Raw genomic sequence first — 24135 nt, forward strand, 5'->3', positions numbered from 1 at the left:
CAAATTTGGAAAACTCAGCAGTAGCCACAAGACTGGAAAAGGTCAGTTTTCATTCCAATCCCAAAGAAAGACAATGCCAAAGAATGTTCAAACTACTGCACAATTGCACTCATCTCGCACACTAGTAAAGTAATGCTCAAAATTCTCCAAGCCAGGCTTCAGCAATACGTGAACCGTGAACTTCCAGATGTTCAAGCTGGTTTTAGAAAAGGCAGAGAAACCAGAGATCAAATTGCCAACATCTGCTGGATCAGGAAAAAGCAAGAGAGTTCCAGAAAAACATCTGCTTTATTGACTATGCCAAAGCCTTTGACTGTGTGGATCACAATAAACTGGAAAATTCTGAAAGAGATGGGAATACCAGACCATCTGACCTGCCTCTTGAGAAACCTACATGCAGGTCAGGAAGCAACAGTTAGAACTGAACATGGAACAACACACTGGCTCCAAATAGGAAAAGGAGTATATCAAGACTGTATATTGTCACCCTGCTTACTTAACTTATGAGAAATGCTGGGCTGGAAGAAGCACAAGCTGGAATCAAGATTGCTGGGAGAAATATCAATAACCTCAGATATGCAGATGACACCATCCTTATGGCAGAAAGTGAAGAGGAACTAAAAAGCCTCTTGATGAAAGTGAAAGAGGAGAGTGAAAAGGTTGGCTTAAAGCTCAACATTCAGAAAACTAAGATCATGGCATCTGGTCCCATCACTTCATGGGAAATAAGATGGGGAAACAGTGGAAACAGTGTCAGACTTTTATTTTGGGCGGCTCTAAAATCACTGCAGATGGCGATTGCAGCCATGAAATTAAAAGATGCTTACTCCTTGGAAGGAAAGTTATGACCAACCTAGATAACATATTGAAAAGCAGAGACATTACTTTGCCAACAAAGGTCCGTCTATAGTCAAGGCTATGGTTTTTCCAGGGGTCATGTATGAATGTGAGAGTTGGACTGTGAAGAAAGCTTAGTGCTGAAGAATTGATGCTTTTGAACTGTGGTGCTGGAGAAGACTCTTGAATGTCCAAGTCCCTTGGACTGCAAGAAGATCCAACCAGTCCATCCTAAAGAAGATCAGTCCTGGGTGTTCATTGGAAGGACTGGTGCTAAAGCTGAAATGCCAATACTTTGGCTACCTCGTGTGAAGAGTTGACTCATTGGAAAAGACTCTGATGCTGGGAGGGATTGGGGGCAGGAGGAGAAGGGGACGACAGAGGATGAGATGGCTGGATGGCATCACCAACTCAATGGACATGAGTTTGAGTGAACTCCGGGAGTTTGTGATGGACAGGGAGGTCTGGCGTGCTGCAATTCGTGGGGTCACAAAAGAGTCGGACACGACTGAGCAACTGAACTGAACTGAAACGAATTAGTTAAATATATGTGTGTGTGTGTGTGTGTGTGTGTACTGCTTTTTAGATTCTTTTCCAATATAGGCCATTACAGAGTATTGAGTTACCTGTGCTATACTTTAAGTCCTCATTAGGTAGTTAATTTTATATATAGTAGTGTGATTATGACACTTCTATTTTATCTGTGTGTATACTGAGTTATGAAGTAGAATGTATTTTTCTCAGTATAGGGATCATATTAATTAAACATTGCTTTTGATTTTTACTTAGAGGTGACATTACTCGTCCATAGGCCAACTGAACTTCAAGAGTTCTCATAACTCCACATCTGTACCAATAAGACACTCAGGCTTGGTAACATTTTACAAATTAAGTATAAATGGCACCTCAAAACAGTTTTAATTTTTATTGCCTATTTTAATTATTAGGGCATATCAAAATATGTTTTACATCAATCAAACAGCATAAAATAAATGCAAACATCTACAATTCATAATCTATTTTTCTATTCTCATCTAAGTCTCAGGCTCTTTCAAGGTTCAATTTTCACCTCCTCCATGAAGCCTTTCCTAACTATCACAGTAATTTCTGCTATTTCCAAGTTTCTGTATTGCCTACATTATTCATTTGGCACATATTACTTAGAGCTGCTAATTATCTATGTACTCACACTATCTCCGAAACTAAATTATAGTAAATGTTTATGAATGAGACTGACACTGATAAATTCAATCATATGAACACTAAGACAGTGAATTATCTACAGGCCTATCCTTTGAAAGAATTAACAAAAATTAAACATCCTCATCTATCCTTGAGATTATTTAGACTTAAGAAAGGTGAGATACTAGACCAAATGATTTAAGGTTTAGAAGAATTTGCCCATTAATGTGAGCTAAACTTAACAGGAATAAACAACATGCTGCTGCTGCTGCTGCTGCTGCTAAGTCACTTCAGTCGTGTCCAACTCTGTGCGACCCCATAGACAGTAGCCCACCAGGCTCCTCTGTCCCTGGGATTCTCCAGGCTAGAATACTCGAGTGTGTTGCCATTTCCTTCTCGAATGCATGAAAGTGAATAGTGAAAGTGAAGTCGTTCAGTCGTGTCTGACTCTTCGCAACCCCATGGACTGTGTAGCCTACCAGGCTCCTCCATCCATGGAATTTTCCAGGCAAGAGTACTGGTGTGGGTTGCCATTTCCTTCTCTGAATAAACAACATAAATTACAGTAATAACAAGTCCTTTCATGAAAATTATTTAATAATTGAAAAGTTAGCATTTGAGTGAATTTAGTAATCTACAGGACAAATATAGACTTAATCTTTAAATAAAAACACATAATACAGTAGGAACTTAGTTAACCAAAAGCTTCATATTTTGAGGGCTTCTCTGGTGGCTCAGATGGTAAAGAAGCTGCCTGAGCTAGGAGACCCAGGCTCATATTTTGATAATTAGTTTGATAAATGATTTTATATATCATAAATCATTAAAGTAATAAGTTAGACACAGATGTATTCCCAATGGAAGAGAATTGATAAACTTTCACAGATCTATTAAATTTTACATAACTCAAAATATTTTCCTAATAAAATGTACCCTCAATGATCTAGTTTTTATAATGGAAGTGACAGTCACTTAGGCGTGTCCGACCCTTTGCAACCCCATGGACTATGCAGTCCATGGAATTCTCCAGGCCAAAATACAGGAGTGGATAGCCATTCCCTCTCCAGGGGATATTCCCAACACAGGGATCAAACCCAGGTCTCCCACATTGCATGCAAATTCTTTACCAGCTAAGCCACCAGGGAAGCCCAAGAATACTAGAGTAGGTAGCCTATACCTTCCCTAGTGGATCTTCCCAACCCAGGAATCGAACCGAGGTCTTCTGCATTGTAGGCAGATTCTTTACCAACTGAACTACCAGGGAAGCCTTAGCACAAGTATATATAGTTACAATTCATTTTTTTTTCTTTTCCTTTTTAGAGAAGTATAGTTGAGTTATAATAAATTCTATAAGTTTTAGATATATAACATGATTTCACAATTTTAAAGGTTAGGTTCCATTTACAGTTATTTGAAATGCTATATTCCCTCTGCTATATAATATATCCTTATAGCTTATTTACTTTATACCTAGTAGTTTGTACCTCTTAATTCCCTTCTCCTATCTTGTCCCTTCCCGCTTTGCTCTCCCCACTGTTAACTACTAGTTTGTTCTCCATGTTTGTGAGTCTGCTTCTTTTTTGTTATAGTCACTAGTTTGTTTTATTGTTCAGATTCCACATGTAAGTGACACTGTACAGTATTTACCTTTCTCTGACTTATTTCACTAAACATTAATAACCCTCTAAGTACTAAATTTAGCTTCATGAAACCTTTTCAAGAAACTTTTCTGGATAGAGTAAAGTACATTCTTAATGGTCTGGCTTGAGTTAATATTAAAATAGCAAATTGAACTCAGAGGAACCATAAAGCATAAAGGGCGACAAGAGAAAGTATGGCTGGAACAAATTATTTATTATGGATAAGCCATGAAATGAATAATTCAAATCAGGTCAAAAGAAGTCTGTACAGTAAGAAGAGAATGATAGTAGGTATGAATCAGGAAAAAAGAGGGGTGTGATGGCAGTGGTTCAAAAGACCTAAAACTCTATAAAACAATACTTGAGCATAGTTAATATATTATTTATATGACCTACTTTAAAATGTACATAAAGAGTTTAATGAAAAACAGAGAAGTAATGATATCAGTACAACTAAAACAAAGGTAAACGGATAAAACGGAAGGGGTGAGAGAATTAAATGTAATTGAGAACCGAAACTTATTTCTGAGCTTCCTAGAAGGTAAGAAAGAAGGGAAATTCAATGTTTAAAAATTATCTCATTAAATATAGCAAGTTATTAGTAGACTCAAGTTATCTAATGCAATACTTGAAGGAAAATTTATTACAAGATTTACTTTATAACTAGCAGTGACAAAGCTAAAGGACAGTCTTACCAAAAGAAGTTACATGGCATTTTTCTACACTATAATCAATAAAGCATGTAATAGTATTAGATTGTTCTATGAAAGTTTTTCAGCAACTAGCTAAAAAATAGTGTGTGTAACTTTCTAGTAGTTTGACTAGATACGTGGTTAAGGAATAAGCATTTTTGTTACTCTATTCCATAGACTACAAGTTTGGAAAAGTAAGAACTATTTAACATTACTTGATGGGACAATAAACACATGATGAACTTCTGGCTTCCAGCACAGGATGCAGTAAGTTGCAGGTTGTCTCTCCTATTCATACAACATGAAAAAAGTTGAACAAACTGAAAATCAGCAACTCTTCTTAGAATTATCAGAGAACTGAAGTCATAGGGCAAACTGCTGTTCCCCAAACTAGAGAGACAGGCAGATACAGAGAATCACAATACAGCATAGCAAAATCCCTGAAGCAAGAAAACTCCATGGAAACCAGTACCGAGAATAGGAAAACGAAATCTGCAATTAACAAATCATTGGAGGATAAGTGTGGACGTGCATGAGAGTTAAAAATGTCCTGTAGGGCCTGGTCTTAGAGGAGTTCCTATACTTTCATGAGCTTTTACATACAGAACACTATTAGGTTGTCACAGTGAAGATCAGAGAAACATCTCTTCCTGCTCTCTGCAGGAGGAGAGGGAACATAGGCATTTTAAAATATGACCTAAGTATATAATTCTTAACAAGGCCTACCCCCAAGAGAAAATTATTTTCCTAGAGTCTGCTGGGATTTTACCAGACTAACCAACCCAAATGAAGTTAAATACCCAACTCCAATACCCTTGAGCCTTCCAATCTTTCCTAAGGGGGAAAAGAAAAAAAAAAAAACACTGAAACACACTTATGAAGGTCAGACCTAGAGGCTGCTGCTGCTGCTAAGTCGCTGCAGTCGTGTCCGACTCTGTGCGACCCCATAGACGGCAGCCCACCAGGCTCCCCGTCCCTGGGATTCTCCAGGCAAGAACACTGGAGTGGGTTGCCATTTCCTTCTCCAATGCATGAAAGAGAAAAGTGAAAGTGAAGTCGCTCAGTTGTGTCGCACTCTAGCGACCCCATGGACTGCAGCCTACCAGGCTCCTCCGTCCATGGGATTTTCCAGGCAAGAGTACTGGAGTGGGGTGCCATTGCCCTCTCCTAAAGACTGAGACCTAAACATAAAACTATGGAGTACTTTCACTCCCCGAGACACCTCACAAACTACATCAATAGGTTTCTGTATAATAACAAGGGAATGCAACTGGAAGAACTGGTTGTTTCAAATGATATTTAAGAAGTTTCTCAAGACACCCAAATAAAAAAGGACACCAAAGCAAAAGTTGAGCCTGTGCTAAAAGAACAGTAAACACAGCCTAAACCCTAAGCCTATTTCTCTCAGTATATTTTAATCATTTGGTTAATTTTGTGTCCACTTGGCTAAAACATTATACCCATTATATCTAGTTCTTAAACAAACACCAATCTAGATATTGCTGTGAAAGTGTTTTTGTCATAGATGTGATTAACATTTAAATCAGTAGACTTGAGTAAAGGAGATGACCCCTCCGTAATGTGAGTTAAGTCTCATCTGGTCAATTGAAGACCTTAAGAAAGAGGACTATTCATCTGAGAAAGAAGGAATTTTGCCACCAGCATACTTTTGGACTCAGATGCTGTATCAACTCTTCCCTGGGTCTCCACTTTGCTGTGCAGAATTCAGATTTGCCAGCCCATAACTACATGCATGAGTGCATGCTCAGTCGCTCAGTCATGTCCAACTCTTTGTGATCCCATGGATTGCAGCCTGTCAGGCTCCTCTGTCCATGGGATTTTCCAAGCAAGAACACTAGAGCAGGTTACCATTTCCTACTCCAGGGGATCTTCCTGACCCAGGGATTAAACTCGCATCGCCTGTCTTCTGCCTTGGAAGGCAGATTCTTTACTATCGAGCCACCTGGGAAGCCACAGCTATATGAGACAATGTCTTAAAATCAATTTCTCTGTCTCTGTCTGTGTCTCATGTCTTTGACTATCTATCTACGGACACATAATTAGTTCTGTTTCTCTATGGAACCCTGACTATCACAGACTTTGGTCCTATTTAGAACTTCAGTCCTAAACTGCAAGGTCTTGGATTCTGAACTTGAATAAGCCTGGAAGCAGATTCTTCCCAAATTAAATCTCTAGATGAAAACATAAATTAATCAAACCTCAATTACAACCTTCCTGATCCACAGCATATTAAAAAATATGTGTATTCTTTGCAACTTAATAAATATGTGTATTCTTCTAAGGTTTTAATTTGCTAAACAGCAAGAGAAAAACTAACATACCACAAGGCATTTTCCTATAGAATTTATACTAGAAAATAATAGAGAAAATGGATGTAAAGCATAAACACTGGAAATCTTGACAGTATAAAAAATATAACCAAATAATGCTAATAACAGGAAATTAAGTCCTCCAATTACTCTCTGTAAGTTTACTTTAAAATGCAGGAGAAAGGATGAATACGTAAAAATATACTAATTTTCTCAAGTTTTTTAAAGTGTGCAGCTGATACTATCTAAATTTTTCAGAATATTCTAGAATAAAGGTATACAGTGTTAAGACAGAAAAATATCACATAATATTTATATAAAGGAACCAAAAAAAATGACAAAATGAACTTATTTACAGCATAGTAACTGACTCACAGACATAGGAAACAAACTTACTGTTACTAAAGGGAACATGGAGGGAGGGATAAATTAGGAGATTTGGATTAACAGATATATACCACTATATATGAAGTAGATAAACAATAAAGACCTATAGGATAGCACAGGAACTATATTCGATGTCTTATAATAACCTATAATGGAAAAGAATCAGAAAAAGAATACATATACATATATGCATACAAACCTGTGTATAACAACCACTTTGCTATACACCTGAAGCTAATACAACATTGTAAATCAACTATACTTCAATCTAAAAAACTATAGTGTTAAATATTATATATAAAATAATAAATGTAATCACTAAAAGAACTGATACAGTTCTCCTAAACCTTCCAAATTATCAGCATAAGACTGCATGCACATACACAAAGACACACACACAAATGAAGAGAAAACAACCGGCAAATGCTGAAAAAACAAAGAGAATATTAAAACAGAAAGCATAAGATTAACCAGAGAATGAAGATCAAATAAGTATATCAGATCTTAAGTAGATGGAATAAGCTTACCTTTAAAAAGGTAAATACGTATATAATTGAGTCAAAACACAAAGTCCAACCAAATAGTACAAACAATAGAGTCATCTAAATATGCAGTATTAAAGGATAAACAAATATATAACAAATTAATTGAAAGAATGCTACAGGAAAGATAATAGTTTAAGAAGAAAACCAAGATATAATCTGAATGCCTGAAAAGATAAAAAGGTTAGAATAAATGTGTTAAATCTGGTTATCTTCTTGAACTCATGGTTTCCTCTTTCAACTAGATCTGTTAACACAATTAAGTCCTCTTGTATTGTGTATTTTAATTTTCTTCTCCATTACTTTCAAATATTTTGCCTAACACTTTTTTAAATGCAAAAATATCCTTCTTTGTACTGTTAAATTTCCTCATTTGTTTCATTATTTTGTTAGAATTCCGTGATTTCTTAAAATATCACATGCCACTCTATGTGTTACTTTCTAAAATCACTAAAAAATTCATGATTGCTGAATTAAATTTCTTTTTCAGAAACCTCATGTTTTGTTTTGTTTTTTTTTTGTAACCTTGTACAGCATTAACCACCTTTTGCTTTGAAATTATTTTTCACATCATGAGATACAATATTATACTTCTCTCTTTTTACTTCTCTGAACAATTTTTTTTCATCTCTTTTACTAAAATTTGCTTTTCCTCTTATCCATTAATACTATGAGCAAATATCTAGTTTTCAGAATTCTGTTTAAAGTATTCTCCTTAACTATAACATTAAATATTTTTATATCAAGAAGAAAACTCCTTCCCAAGGATTGAATTCATGCTTTCAATAGTTTACTTAAAAATCTCTAAATGGTATTCCTACCAATAACTAAAATTTTAATTGTCTAAAAGAAGGTCAAAAGTTATCCTCATAGTAAGTTGTACTTCTTTATAATAACCTTCTTCCTGATAGCAACGCCACTGCTCTCCTGGATTCTCCGGACTGAAAACCTAAGAGTCACTTTCAAATTACCATCAAGTCCTTATTGTTCTAATTTATATATCTTTAATTCTCGCAAAACTAATAGTTCAGGTTCATGTCATTACTCTTAGACTATGAAATAACCTCCTTACAGATCATTCTACTTTCTGCTTTCCTTTTTCTAACTGTATACTAGATTATTAGTTTTATTTTCACAAATTGCAGCTTAATTAACTTAAGTTAATGAAATGCCTAGATAAATTCCTTTGCCCTCTAGGTAAAGTCCGCACTTTTTCATTCAAGCAGTTAAGGCCTTTCTTTAATACAGGTTCAATATAACATTAGTCTTTTCTCAGCCTACACTCCTACACATTACCTATGAAACAAACTATAAACTTCAGTATCACCCAAAGATATGCTACACTCCTACCTTCTTGAATTTTGCCTGGTGTTTGACATGGGCAAATCCTCCTAAAATCTCTACCTATTAAAATTGTTTGAGTATCTTAAGACCTTGCCACATAATTTAATCTCTCCTTCTTTTGAATCTTAATAGCATTCTGCTTGTGATTCTCTCATGGCACTTATATTGGTTTCATTTATGTAAGTCACACATTCAAAAATATTTAAAGAACATCTATTATAAATCAGGCAATATGATAAATATTACAAGTTGGGTATAAATGGTCCCCATGCTCATAGAACCTGCAATTTAATGTAGGAGCATATTGTTACTTGCACTTCACTTTTATCCCCACCCAACTGCTCACAGAGACTTAGAAATTCTTTATTAAAGGCAGGAATTTTAATTCTAAATTTTCCAGAGTACCATCACATGATAATATCCACATTTATTTCAGCAATTTGTTTAACTGAACTGAAAATATAACCCATAAATCATTTTTAAGATATAAACACACTATTGCACAAAAATATACATGCTTTAGGCTCAGGAATTAATGGCTCTAAATGACAAATTAAGTGCCCCCCAAAAAAACCAAATAGTTTCTTTCATGGCATTTAATATTTTATGAGGTAAATCATTATACTCAAAATGTAAATAATGAAAATAATATCTATCCAAGGGAAAGGAAGTAGAAAAGAAAAGAATTTAGCAAAGAAAAAGGAAAAATATATAGTTATTTAAGAACGTCAACATTTCAGAAACGGTATGGACCTAACAGAACAGAAGATACTGAGAAGAGGTGGCAAGAATACACAGAAGAACTATACAAAAAAGATCTTCATGACCCAGATAACCACAAGGATGTGATCACTCACCTAGAGCCAAACATCCTGGAATGTGAATCAAGTGGGCCTTAGGAAGCATCACTACGAACAAAGCAGTGGAGGTGATGGAATTTGAGTTGAGCTATTTCAAATCCTAAAAGGTGATGCTGTGAAAGTGCTGTATTCAATATGCCAGGAAATTTGGAAAACTTAGCAGTGGCCACAGGACTGGAAAATGTCAGTTTTCATTTCAATCCCAAAGAAGGGCAATGCCAAAGAATGTTCAAACTGCCACACAATTGCACTCATCTCACAGGCTAGCAAAGTAATGCTCAAAATTCTCCAAGCCAGGCTTCAATAGTATGTGAACCATGAACTTCTAGATGTTCAAGCTGGATTTAGAAAAGGCAGAGGAACCAGAGATCAAATGGCCAACATCCTTTGGATCATCAAAAAAGCAAGAGAATACCAAAAAAACATCTACTTCTGCTTTATTGACTATGCCATAGCTTTTGACTGTGTGGATGACAATAAACTGTGGAAAATTCTGAATGAGATGGGAATACCAGATCACCTGACCTGCCTCCGGAGAAATCTGTATGCAGGTTAAAAACCAACAGTTAGAACTGGTCATGGAACAACAGACTGGTTCCAAATAGGAAAAGGAGTACATCAAGGCTGTATATTGTCACCATACTTATTTAACTTATATGCAGAATACATCATGCAAAATGCGAGGCTGGATGAAGCACAGCTGGAATCAAGATTGTCGGGAGAAATATCAATAACCTCAAATATGCAGATGACATCACCCTTACAACAGAAAGCAAAGAACTAAAGAATCTCTTGATGAAAGTGAAAGAGGAGAGTGAAAAAGTTGGTTTAAATATCAACATTCAGAAAACTAAGATCATGGCATCTGGTCCCATCACTTCATGGCAGATAGATGGGGAAACAGTGAGAACGGTGACAGATTTTATTTTTTTGGGCTCCAAAATTACTGCAGATGGTGACTGCAGCCATGAAATTAAGAGACACTTGCTCCTTGGAAGAAAAGCTATGACCAACCTAGACAGCATATTAAAAAGCAGAGACTTTACTTTGCCAACAGAGGTCTATCGAGTCAAAGCTATGGTTTTTCCAGTAGTCATGTATGGATGTGTGAGTTGGACTAGAAAGAAAGCTGAGTGCCAAAGAACTGATGCTTTTGAACTGTGGTGTTGGAGAAGACTCTTGAGAGTCCCTTGGACAGCAAGGTGATCCAACCAGTTCATCCTAAAGGAAATCAGTCCTTAATATTTATTGGAAGGACTAATGCGGAAGATGAAACTCCAATACTTTGGCTACCTAATGTAAAGAACTGACTCATTGGAAAAGACCCTTTTGCTGGGAAAGCTCAAAGGCAGGAGGAGAAGGGGACGACAGCATGAGATGGTTAGATTACATCAACAACTCGATGAATATGAGTTTGAGCAATCTCTGAGAGTTGGTGATGGACAGGGAAACCTGGTGCGCTGCAGTCCATGGGGTGGCAAAGAGTCCAACACAACTGAGCAACTGAACTGACAGACCATCTAGACCTGCTAAACTGAGTATTTTTTAAAGTACTGCAAACTTATTGCCAAAGGTTATCAAAAAGAATGCCAAAATCCATTCTCTGCCATAGAGTAGACCTGTATGTGAGGAAGAGATTGCTCAGCCTAGAAGTAACTTTTCCCAAATTCGCTGAATCTTGGGTTAACCATATGAGTAGTTTCAATGAAATGTGGGTATAAATGATGTTTGCCACTTCCAAGTCTTAATTTTGTATCTGTTAGGCAGCTTAGAGTCTGACACAATTGAGCAACTGAACTGAACTGATTAGGTAGATTGTTATTATTTAGTAGGTAAGTCCGTTTCACTTTTTGTGACCCCCATGGACTGTAGGCAGGCTCTTCTGTCCATGGAATTTACCAGGCAAGAAAACTAGAGTGGGTTGCCACACCCTCCTCCAGGGGATCTTCCCAACTAATTAATATACTAGGCACATGGCAGTATTTTTCTATATTGGAATTCATTTTGATATTGTTTGACATTCAAGTCACAAATACAACCATTTTTCCCCAAAACAAACTAAAAATTATTTTTAAAATTTTATCATTATAGTAATAATTATTACATTTTCTATCCTGGAGAAGGAAATGGCAACCCACTCCAGTACTCTTGCCTCGAAAATTCCATGGATGGAGGAGCTGGTAGGCTACAGTCCATGAAGTCACAGAGTCAGACACGACTAAGTGACTTCACTCACTCACTTATTACATGTTCTATAAGGAAAATACAATTCTGGAAAAGGTATAAATTTCAAATTTATATGTCATATAGGAATGTATATCCAATTTTAGAACAAACTTATATAGAGAGAATAAAAAAATAATTTTTATCCACATTAACTTCCATTTTTAGTCCTTTAATAAAACAACTTAATAGCAATAACCAATCTTAGATGAAAATTATCCTGTTTAATTGGGTAGGAAGGAAAATAGAGTCAGAACTTGGAAAAGCAGAGGTACCAGAAAGAATCTTCATTTAACCCAGAAAATAAAGATAATTTAGCCTATAATGGGCAATTGGGTATAAAATGAATTTAAATATATCATGACATAGACAATTCTTAAATTTATTTCACCTTTATTTTTAAGATGTTACTACCTCCAAAATGATTCTTGGGAATCAATGACCATGTAGATTTTTGTAGTGGTAATATACTGAAGATATAATTACCTATAATTTTAAATATACAGTTCCATATAATTGTATTAACTATAAATATAGGATTGTATAATTTGAAAGTGCAAGTTCAAAACATCAAATAGAATCATCCCAGTTATTGACAATCTTTTGTACAAATTAAAGCATTAAAAAATTTGTAGGATTCAGAAGCAAATGATAATTGTTAAAAATAAAAAGCAATTTCAACAAAAAGTGAGTAACAGTTATTACTATAAAATTAAAACACCACCTTAAGAGTTTTAATGTATAAATAACATAGTCTATAACCCAAAAACACAAAGAAGAATAACAGGCTAAAGTAGTAACTTGACTATAGTAACAGGACAACATAATGACCCCGATATTCTTGTGAACATTATTGCAAAAAAACTTAAAATGTTTGTAAACACCTACTATATAAAACAAATATCATAAATTTAGTATTTTCTGATATAACACCAACCTGTTCCAATTCTTGTATTTTAGCATCCTTGACTTGCAGAATTTCTAAAACTTTTCTGTCTTTAGCTTCAGATTTCCGTTTTTCTCTAGAAATAAAAAGTATCTATATTGAAAACTTAGTCATTATTTTTGAAAGTTTTATTAGACATTATTGTTAGCCAATTCTTTTAATTTCAACATCCTAATAGTGAGTTTCACATTAAACTATAGAAAAGTTAATTACCCAATGTTAACAGCCCTTTCTGATTTAATCAGAAACCATAGGGCAAGTGACAACAATTTATACCTGCTGCCAACTAAGACAACTTCATACAAAAAAAGTTTCTACATTTACATGCATTATAAAACATACTTAAAACACATTTAATCTTGACTGCAACAGTCACTATAACATAAATTTAAAATAATTACTGAATATATTAATATGTTCATGTTAATATACTTTATATTGCAATTTTTAATATTAAATAATATTACTATAATAAAAATTAAAATATAATTAATACTAATAATTAAGAATACAATACTTACCATTTTTTAAGTAAAAGAATTAAAAGAGAGAAAGCTTGAGATTTACTAACAATCAACATTAAATAAATAAGGGAGAAATTTATTGGATGCTCATTATATTTTTTAAATTGTAAAAATAGGTAAAAGAAATAGAAATCTGTACCTAAATCAATCATGAATCACAAAGTGTACAGGTAGGAAGAAATTAAGAACCCTCACCTGAGAATAAAAACGAGATGAAGCAAAGGGCTTTAGAAGGCAAAAATGGATATGAAAATTAAGAGACATGTATGCCATAAAAGCATACCACTGCTGATGACCAAGATGGCAGAGTAGGAAGACCCTAAACTCACCTCTTCCCATGGACAACACAAAAATTACAACTAGTTATGAAGCAGCTATTTATGGGAAAAAAACTGAAAATTAGCAGAAAAGATACACTACAAATAAAGATATGAAGAAACCACACCATGATGGTTAGGAGGAGTGGAGATGCAATATAGTCAGTATCCCCACCCCTAGATCAGTGGCCCCTAAATGGGAGGATAATCACAAATATACAGATCTTCTCCAAGGAGAAAGTCAAGCTCTCCAGCCTGGATATTCCACACCAAGTAGATCAGACTACAGAACAATGGGTTTTGAAAACTAGTAGTGTGCATGTTGCTTCCCAGGTTGCTAAGTGATAAAGAATCTGCCCAATGTAGGAGACACAGGGGACACGGGTTTGATCCTTGTGTCAGGAAGATCCCCTGGAGGAGGAAATGGCAACCCATTCCAGTATTCTTGCCTGGGAAATCCAGTAGGCAGAGGAGCCTGATGAGTGACAGTCCATAGTGTCGCAAAGAGTAGGACATGACTGAGCACACATGTATGGGTCTCATGTTCAAAAGAGCTAGAGAGCTGTAGGAAACAGAGATTCCACTTTTCAAGAATATGCACAAAATCTCACATAGTCTGAATTCCAGTGGCGATACAGTAGTATGACAGGATCCTAGATCAGATACTCCTGCTGGTCTTGTAACACCTCCTGGAAAGGCAGGAGGCAATTGGGAAAGCCTTGGGCACAGAGATGTTGGAGACAGCCATTCTAGGGGAGTTGTTCTACTGCAATAACACCAGCACTGGCAAGCGCTATTTTGGAACCCTCCCTCTGCCCTACTAGCATGAGAGGATGTCCCACACATCTTCAGGCTAGCACCAGCTGCAAATCACCCCAGGCTGCATAGACAGTCATGCAGGGACTCAGCCCTAGGCCCTCCCGGGACATACAGCCAATGACACAGGAAGCCTACCTTTTCCTCCAGCAAGCCCACAGCCACTGCCTGCAGCACAGTCTCACAGCCAACTGGGCCAGAGGCCAGCTCTGCCTAACAACACATCAACAGCAGTCAGTCCCAAAACAGTGGAAGGGTACATGCTGCCAACATAAGGAGACTCCTAAGGCACACAGCTCTGGTGATCAGAGTGTGCTACCAGACCCCATGGAATGACTACTTCTCTTGACTGACCTAATACAGAGAAATGAATATAGAGAATACATAAAAATGAGGAAACAGAGAAATATGTTCCAAACAAATAACACAAAACCTGAGAAACAGAAAAAACAAAGTGGAGATAAACAATCTACCCAAAAAGAGTTCAGTAATAGTCAAAAAGAGGTTCAATGAACTGGAGAGAAAACTGAATGAACATAGTCAAAATTTCAACAAGTTTAAAAATTTAAATAAAAATCAGAGCTGAAAAATACAATGATTTCAATATTAATAAAAAATACAGTAGAAGGATTCAACAGTAGATTAGATGATACAGAGTAACGGATGAGCATCTGGAAGACAGAGTAGTAAAAATCTCCCAAGGAGAAACGAAAAAAATAAGTTTTAAAAAGGAAAATAAGAGACCTCTGAAACAACATCAAGCATACTAACATTTGCATATAGGGGTGTCAGAGAAGAAGAGAAAGATAAAGTAGAAAGGAACTTATTTAAAAAAAATAATACCCCAGATTTTCTTAACCTGGGAAATGAAACAGATATCCAAAGCCAGGAATCACAGAGACATCTCAGAACCATGACCCCAATGAGGTGCACTCGAAGACACATCATAATTTAAATGGCAAAAAAATAAAGTGAGAGTCTTAGAAGCAGCAAGGGGAAAGCAACCAGTTAAGTATACAGAAACTAATATAAGGCGATTAGCTGACTTTTCAGCAGAAACTCTGTAGGCCAGAAGAGAGTTACACAGTATATTTGAAGAGATGAAAGGAAAACGTCTACAACAAAGAATACTCTACCTGGCAAAGATATTATTCAGATTTGAAGGAAAAGATAGAGTTTTACAGACAAGCAAAAGTTAAAAGAGTTTAGCAGCACTAAACTGGCTTTACAGGAAATGTTAAAGGGACTTCCATAAGCTAAAAAAAAAAGACTACAACTAGAAATATGAAAATTATGGAAGGAAAAATCTCACTGTACCAGTAAAGGTAGTAGATTAGTCAATGATAAATCTAGTAGGAAGGTTAAAAGACAAAAGTAGTAAAATCATCTATTTCCACACTAAGCAACTATTACAATAAGTAAAGGATACAAAATTTAAAAGAAGTTAAAAAAGAAAAAAGACATCAAAAACATTAAATATGTGGATGGGTGGAGTACAAACATAGGGTTGTTAGAAGGCATTGAACTGGCTTCTGGTTCAAGATGGTGGAATAGAAGGATCTGCACTCATCTCCTGCTGATACAGCACCAAAATTGCAACTAGCTGTTGAATAACCATCAACAGGAGAGCACTAGAACCCACCAAAAAAAGATATTCCATGTCCAATGACAAAGAAGGAGCCACAGCAATCACAATAAAATCAAATCCCATAACTACCAGGTGGGTGACCCACAAACTGGAGAACAATAATAATAAAGATGATCTCCCACCATTGGGAAGATTCTGAACCACACGTTAGGCTTCCCAGCCTGGGGACTGGACAAAGGGACTGGAAATCCCCATGGAATCTGACCTTGAAGGCCAGAGGGATTTGATTACAGGACTTCCACAGGACTGGGGGAAACAGAGACTCGAGTCTTGCAGGGCAAAAACAAAATTTTGCATGCCCAAGACACAGAGCAAATGACCAGTGATCCCACAAAAGACTAAACCAAAACTGCTTACTTGCTAGTACAAAGGGTATCATGTGGAGGTGTGGGTTGGCAGGGGCTTTCCACAGGGATAGAGGCACTGGCAGCAGAAATCCTGGAAGGCCCCCCTTGATGTAAGCCCTCTTAGAAGTCACCATTAAACCTACCACAGAGCCCATAGACCCCAGGGCTGGGTAACCTGAGGCCAAATAACTAACAGAGAGGAAGTGCAACCCCACCCATCAGCAGATAATTGGATTAAAGTTTTACTGAGCAAGGCCCTGCTGACCAGAGCAAGGCCCAGTTTTGCCCATGGCCAGTCCCTCCCATCAAGATGCTTACACAAGCCTCTTAGCCTCCTCCATCAGATGGCAGGAAGAAGAAGCAAAAAGAACCACAATCCCACAGCAGCTAGAACAAAACCACATTACAGAAAGTAAATCAGGATGAAAAAGCAGGAAGTTACATCCCAGATAACAGGATAAGATAAAATCCCAGGAAAACAACTAACTGAAGTGGACATAGGTAACATTGCAGAGAAAGAATTCAGAATAAACATAGTGAAGATGATCCAGGATCTCAGAAAACAATGGAGAACATACAAGAAATATTTACCAAAGAGACTTCCCTGGTGGCTCAGACAGTACAGCATGTGTCTACAATGCGGGAGACCTGGGTTCGATCCCTAGGTTGGGAAGATCCCTTGGAGAAGGAAATGGCAATCCACTCCAGTACTATTGCCTGGAAAATCCCATGGACAGAGGAGCCTGGTAGGCTACAGTCCATGGGGTCGCAGAGTCAGACACGATTGAGCTTCTCATCACTCACTCACAAGAACTAAAGAATGAACAAACTGAGTGAATAATGCACTAGAAAGAATCAACAGCAGAATAACTGAGGCAGAAGAACAAATAAATGACATGGAGGACAGAATGGTGGAAATCACTGCCACAGAACAGAATATAGAAAAAAGAATGAAAAAATAAAAATGAAGACAGCCTAAGAGACCAATGGGACAACACTGAATGCACTAACATTCACATTATAGGGGTCCCAGAAGGAGAAGAAAGAGAGAAAGAAAGGACCTGAGAAAGTATTTAAAGAGATAACAGCTAAAAATGTCCCTAAGAAGGGAAAAGAAATGGTCAACCAAGTCCAGGAAGCACAGATAGTTCCAGGAATGATAAACCCAAGAAGGAACACACAGAGACAAACAGTAATCAAACTGACAGAAATTAAAGACAAAGATAAAATATTAAAAGCAACAAGGGAAAAATGACAAGCAACATACAAGGGAACACCCATCAGGTTACCAGCTGATTTCTCAAGAGAAAATCTATAAACCAGAGGGAATGGCACCATATATTTTAAGTGAAGAAAGGGAAGAAACTACAACGAAGAACACTCTACTCAGTAAGACTCTCATTCAGATTTGATAGAGAAAGCAAAAGTTTTCCAGACAAGCAAAAGTTAAGAGAATTCAGCACCACCAAATCAGTTTTACAACAAATGCTAAAAGAACTTCTCTAGTGGAGACCCACTCCAGTACTCTTGCCTGGAAAATCCCATGGATGGAGGAGCCTGGTAGGCTACAGTCCATGGGGTCACTAAGAGTCGGGCATGACTGAGCGACTTCACTTTCACTTTTCACTTTCCTGCACTGGAGAAGGAAATGGCAACCCACTCCAGTATTCTTGCCTAGAGAATCCCAGGGACAGAGGAGCCTAGTGGGCTGCCGTCTATGGGGTCGCACAGAGTCGGACACGACTGAAGCGACTTAGCAGCAGCAGCAGCAGACAGGAAAGAAGCACAAGCTGGAATCAAGATTGCCTGGAGAAAAATCATTAACCTCAGATATGCAGATGACACCACCCTTATGGCAGAAAGTGAAGAGGAACTAAAAAGCCTCTTGATGAAAGCGAAAGTGGAGAGTGAAAAACTTGGCTTAAAGTTCAACATTCAGAAAACGAAGATCATGGCATCTGGTTCCATCACTTCATGGGAAATAGATGGGGAAACAGTGGAAACACTGTCAAACTTTATTTTTGGGGGCTCCAAAATCACTGCAGATGGTGACTGCAGCCATGAAATTAAAAGACGCTTACTCCTTGGAAGGAAAGTTATGACCAACCTAGATAGCATACTCAAAAGCAGAGACATTACTTTGCCAACAAAGGTCCGTCTAGTCAAGGCTATTGGAGAAGGCAATGGCACCCCACTCCAGTACTCTGGCCTGGAAAATCCCATGGACAGAGGAGCCTGGTAGGCTGCAGACCATGGGGTCGCGAAGAGTCGGACATGACTGAGCAACTTCACTTTCACTTTTCACTTCCATGCACTGGAGAAGGAAATGGCAACCCACTCCAGTGTTCTTGCCTGGAGAATCCCAGGGACGGGGGAGCCTGGTGGGCCACCGTCTATAGGGTCGCACAGTCGGACACGACTGAAGCAACTTAGCAGCAGCAGTCAAGGCTATGGTTTTTCCAGTGGTCATGTATGGATGTGAGAGTTGGACTATGAAGAAAGCTGAGCACCGAAGAATTGATGCTTTTGAATTGTTATGTTGGAGAAGACTCTTGAGAGTCCCTTGGACTGCAAGGAGATCCAACCAGTCCACTCTGAAGGAGATCAGCCCTGGGATTTCTTTGGAAGGAATGATGGTAAAGCTAAAACTCCAGTACTTTGGCCACCTCATGTGAAGAGTTGCCTCACTGGAAAAGACTCTGATGCTGGGAGGAATTGGGGGCAGGAGGAGAAGGGGACAACAGAGGATGAGATGGCTGGATGGCATCACTGACTCGATGGACGTGAGTCTGAGTGAACTCTGGGAGTTGGTGATCGACAGGGAGGCCTGATGTGCTGCGATTCGTGGGGTCGCAAGGAGTCGGACATGAGCGACTGAACTGAACTGAACTGAACTGAGACAGGAAACACAAGAGAAAGAAAAGACCTACAGAAAATAAACCCAAAACAATTAAGAAAATGCTGATGGATGAAAAGCACCAATCAAAAGATACAGACTGGCTGGGCAGATGAAAACAAGTACATGTTTGCACTTCTACTCACCACATCATTCTGCGTGACCCCTCAAACTGTACGTAATTATTTTATATTGTTAGGTTAATCATATTCCCATTATGGCTTGCAATTGTAATTATCTTTTCTTTTGGGTCTCACTACTGATTGTGAAAACTGATAAACATATTTTACTATTGCGACTATGTCTACCAATCACTTAATACCATTGTATTGTGATTGGTCAACAGAAAAATAATAGAATTCTATATCATCAAAACTGCCATTTAGTAGAAAAGCCCATAATCACTTTCTAAAATCCAGATGCATATTGAATTATCTTGGAATTTTTTGAAAAATACAAATGTCCAATATTTCTTTTTTTCTTCAAAGCTCCAGATATGTTTCCAATGAACAGCCATTGTTTAAAAACAACTGGACTATGTGATGATCTTTTAGTAGTTTAACTTTTCCTATTTCATATTCAGTGCTCCCATTTCATTTAGTTTATGTTTCGAATTTCTCCATCGCTTCTCTTTTTGATGGTTTTTCTCAAGCCTTCCCAAGCATAGTAGAAAAGCTTTTGTATGCATATATATAAGTAGTATGCATAATATATATATTTTAGAAAACTTATGAATTCTTGCCTAAAATTTTTTATTTCACTTGTTTGATTCCACAAGTTAAATTCCACTTGTTTGACTTTCATATGAATAGAATGCTACATTTCTAATTAGAAAAAAAATAGATAAGCAACAAGCAACAAAGCTTTACTTTATAGCACATGGAACTATAGTCAGTATCTTATAATAACGTATAATGAAAAATAATCTGAAAAATAATATATGTTATATGTATAATGAATCACCTTGCTGTGAACCTGAAACACTGTAAGTCAACTGTGCCTCAAATATACATATATATATGTATATAAGTATATATCTTAAGAAAAAAAAGAATGCACTGAACTTCAAGAGATCATCAAGTTAATCACATATATACATTGTTATATATAAAACCTCATGGTAACCACAAATCAAAAGCCTAAAATAGATACCCAGAGGAAAAAGAGAAAGGAACCCAAACATAACACTTGAGATATTCATCAAATCATAAGGGAAGACAGCAAAAGAACAAGAAAAGAATTAACAAAAATGAACTACAAAAACAACCCCAAAGCAATTAACAAAATGGCTATAAATACTTGGCTATTAAATAATCACTTTAAATGTAAATGGAGTAAATGCTCCAGTCAAAAGACAAAGAGTGGCTGAATGGATACAAAAACAAGTCCTACAGCTATGCTGCCTATGAGAGACTCACGATAGATCTAGACACACATAGACTACAAGTGAGGGGATCGGAAAAAATAGTTCCACAAAAATAAAAAGAAAGGTGGTTAGCAGTATTTATGACTTTAAACACTGTAAAGAGAAAAGAAAGGACATTACATAATGACCAAGGAATCAAAAAGATATAATAGTAAATATATATACACTAAACATAAGAGCAACTACATACATAACACAAATATTAAGAAACATAAAGGGAGAGATTGAAAGTAACATGATAATAGTGGAGGATTTTTAACACAGCATTTATATCTATGGAGAGATCATACAGGCATAAATCAATAAAGAAACACTGGCCTTAAACGACACATTAGATCAGATGTAATCAATCGATGCATATAGAACATTTTATTCAAAACAGTCATTAAAAAGGGGCCTAAAGAAATAAAACCAGAAATAAGTAAGGATAAGTTAAAAACAGCACCACAAAAATACAAAGGACCATAAATGTTCCGGAGAACAATTATACGTACAAGAAAATGAACAATTTATAAGAAACAGACAAATTCCCAGAAATATACAAACTCCTAAGACTGAATCAGGAAGAAATAGGAAATATAAACAAACCAATTAACAGTAATGGAATTCAGTCAGTAATCAAAAAACTTCCCACAAATAAAGTCCAGGCCCAGACAGATTAATAGGTAAATTCTACAAAGTATTTAAACAATTAACACCCATGCTTCTCAAACTATTCGAAAAAACTGCTCCTGGGCCATCGCAGCCACTGCGTTCCAACGTCGAAGGTCAGGGGCAGAGGCCGAGAGGAGCTACCCTACATCCAAGGTTAGAGGCAGTAGCCGAGACAAGCTACCCCACGTCCAAGGTAAGGAGCAGCTGCTGTGCTTTGCTGGAGCATCCGTGAAGAGATACCCCACATCGAAGGTTAAGAGAAACCCAAGTAATACGGTAGGCACTAACAGAGGGCATCAGAGGGCAGACAGACTGAAACCACAATCACAGACAACAAGCCAATCTGATGACACGGATCACAGTCTTTTCTAACTCAATGAAGCCATGCCATGTGGGGCCACCCAAGACGGATGGGTCATGATGGAGAGTTCTGAAGAATGTGGTCCACTGGAGAAGGGAATGGCAAACCACTTCGGGTTTCTTGCCTTGAGAACCCCATGAACAGTATGAAAAGGCAAAAAGATAAGACACTGAAAGATGAACTCCCCAGGTCAGTAGGTGCCCAATATGCTACTGGAGATCAGTGGAGAAATAACTCCAGAAAGAATAAAGGGATAGAGCCAAAGCAAAAACACCACCCAGTTGTGGATGGCACTGGTGATAGAAGCAAGGTCCAATGCTGTAAAGAGCAATATTGCATAGGAACCTGGAATGTCAGGTCCATGAATCAAGGCAAATTGGAAATGGATAAACAGGAGATGGCAAGAGTGAACATCAACATTCTAGGAATCAATGAACTAAGATGGACTGGAATGGGTGGACTTAACTCAGATGACCATTATATCTACTACTGTGGGCAAGAATTCCTTAGAAGAAATGGAGTAGCCATCATAGTCAACAAAAGAGTCCGAAATGCAGTACTTGGATGCAATCTCAAAAACGAAAGAATGATCTCTGTTCATTTCCAAGGCAAACCGTTCAATATCACAGTAATCCAAGTCTATGCCCTGACCAGTAATGCTGAAGAAGCTGAAGGTGAACAGTCTATGAAGACCTACAAGACCTTTTAGAACTAACACCCAAAAAAGATGTCCTTTTCATTATAGGGGACTGGAATGCAAAAGTAGGAAGTCAAGAAACACCTGGAGTAACAGGCAAATTCAGCCTTGGAGTACGGAATGAAGCAGGGCAAAGGCTAATAGGGTTTTGCCAAGAGAGCTCACTGATCATAGCAAACACCTTCTTCCAACAACACAAGAGAAGACTCTATACATGGACATCACCAGATGGTCAATACCGAAATCAGATTGATTATATCCTTTGCAGCCAAAGATGGAGAAGCTCTATACAGTCAGCAAAAACAAGACTGGGAGCTTGTTGGCTCTGACTGGCTCAGATCATGAACACCTTATTGCCAAATTCAGACTTAAATCGAAGAAAATGGGGAAAACCACTAGACCATTCAGGTATGACCTAAATCAAATCCCTTAGGACTATACAGTGGAAGTAAGAAATAGATTAAGGGACAAGATCTGATAGACAGAGTGCCTGATGAACTATGGACTGAAGTTCATGACATTGTACAGGAGACAGGGATCAAGACCATCCCCAAGAAAAAGAAATGCAAACATGCAAAATGGCTGTCTGGGGAGGCCTTACAAATAGCTGTGAAAAGAAGAGAAGTGAAAAGCAAAGGAGAAAAGGAAAGATATAAGCATCTGAATGCAGAGTTCTAAGAATAGCAAGGAGAGATAAGAAAGCCTCCTCAGCGATTAATGCAAAGAAATAGAGGAAAACAATAGAATGGGAAAGATTAGAGAGCTCTTCAAGAAAATTAGAGATAACAAGGGAACAACATTTCATGCAAAGATGGGCTCCATAAAGGACAGAAATGGTATAGACCTAACAGAAGCAGAAGATATTAAGAAGAGGTGGCAAGAATACACGGAAGAACTGTACAAAAAAGATCTCCATGACCCAGATAATCACAAAATGTGATCACTCACACTCACCTAGAGCTGGACATTCTGGAATGTGAAGTCAGGTGACCTTAGGAACTATCACTACGAACAAAGCTAGTGGAGGTGACGGAATTCCAGTTGATCTATTTCAAATCCTAAAAGATGATGCTGTGAAAGTGCTGCACTCAATAAGCCAGCAAATCTGGAAAACTCAGCAGTGGCCACAGGACTGGAAAAGGTCAGTTTTCATTCCAATCCCAAAGAAAGGCAATGTCAAAGAATGCTCAAACTACCGGACAACTGCACTCATCTCACACACTTGTAAAGTAATGCTCAAAATTCTCCAAGCCAGGCTTCAGCAATACATGAACCGTGAACTTCCAGATATTCAAGATGGTTTTAGAAAAGGCAGAGGAACCAGAGTTCAAATGCCAACATTTGCTGGATCATTGAAAAAAGCAAGAGAGTTCCAGAAAACATCTATTTCTGCTTTATTGACTATGCCAAAGCCTTTGACTGTGTGGATCACAATAAACTGTGGAAAATTCTTCAAGAGATGGGGA

General features: G+C 37.4%; 1 protein-coding gene across 3 annotated transcripts in view; it reads right to left on the reverse strand.

The window, feature by feature from the left end:
• Nucleotides 1-24135, reverse strand: part of CNTLN (centlein) — a 341713-nt gene that overhangs the window by 243962 nt on the left and 73616 nt on the right. For all 3 annotated transcript variants that reach the window (XM_055577973.1, XM_055577972.1, XM_055577974.1), the window contains one exon: nt 12975-13059. In XM_055577973.1, the coding sequence (XP_055433948.1) occupies nt 12975-13059 (85 nt within the window). The remainder of the gene's footprint in view (nt 1-12974; nt 13060-24135) is intronic.

This window comes from Bubalus kerabau, chromosome 4, assembly GCF_029407905.1.
Source record: "Bubalus kerabau isolate K-KA32 ecotype Philippines breed swamp buffalo chromosome 4, PCC_UOA_SB_1v2, whole genome shotgun sequence".
NCBI lineage: Eukaryota > Metazoa > Chordata > Mammalia > Artiodactyla > Bovidae > Bubalus > Bubalus kerabau.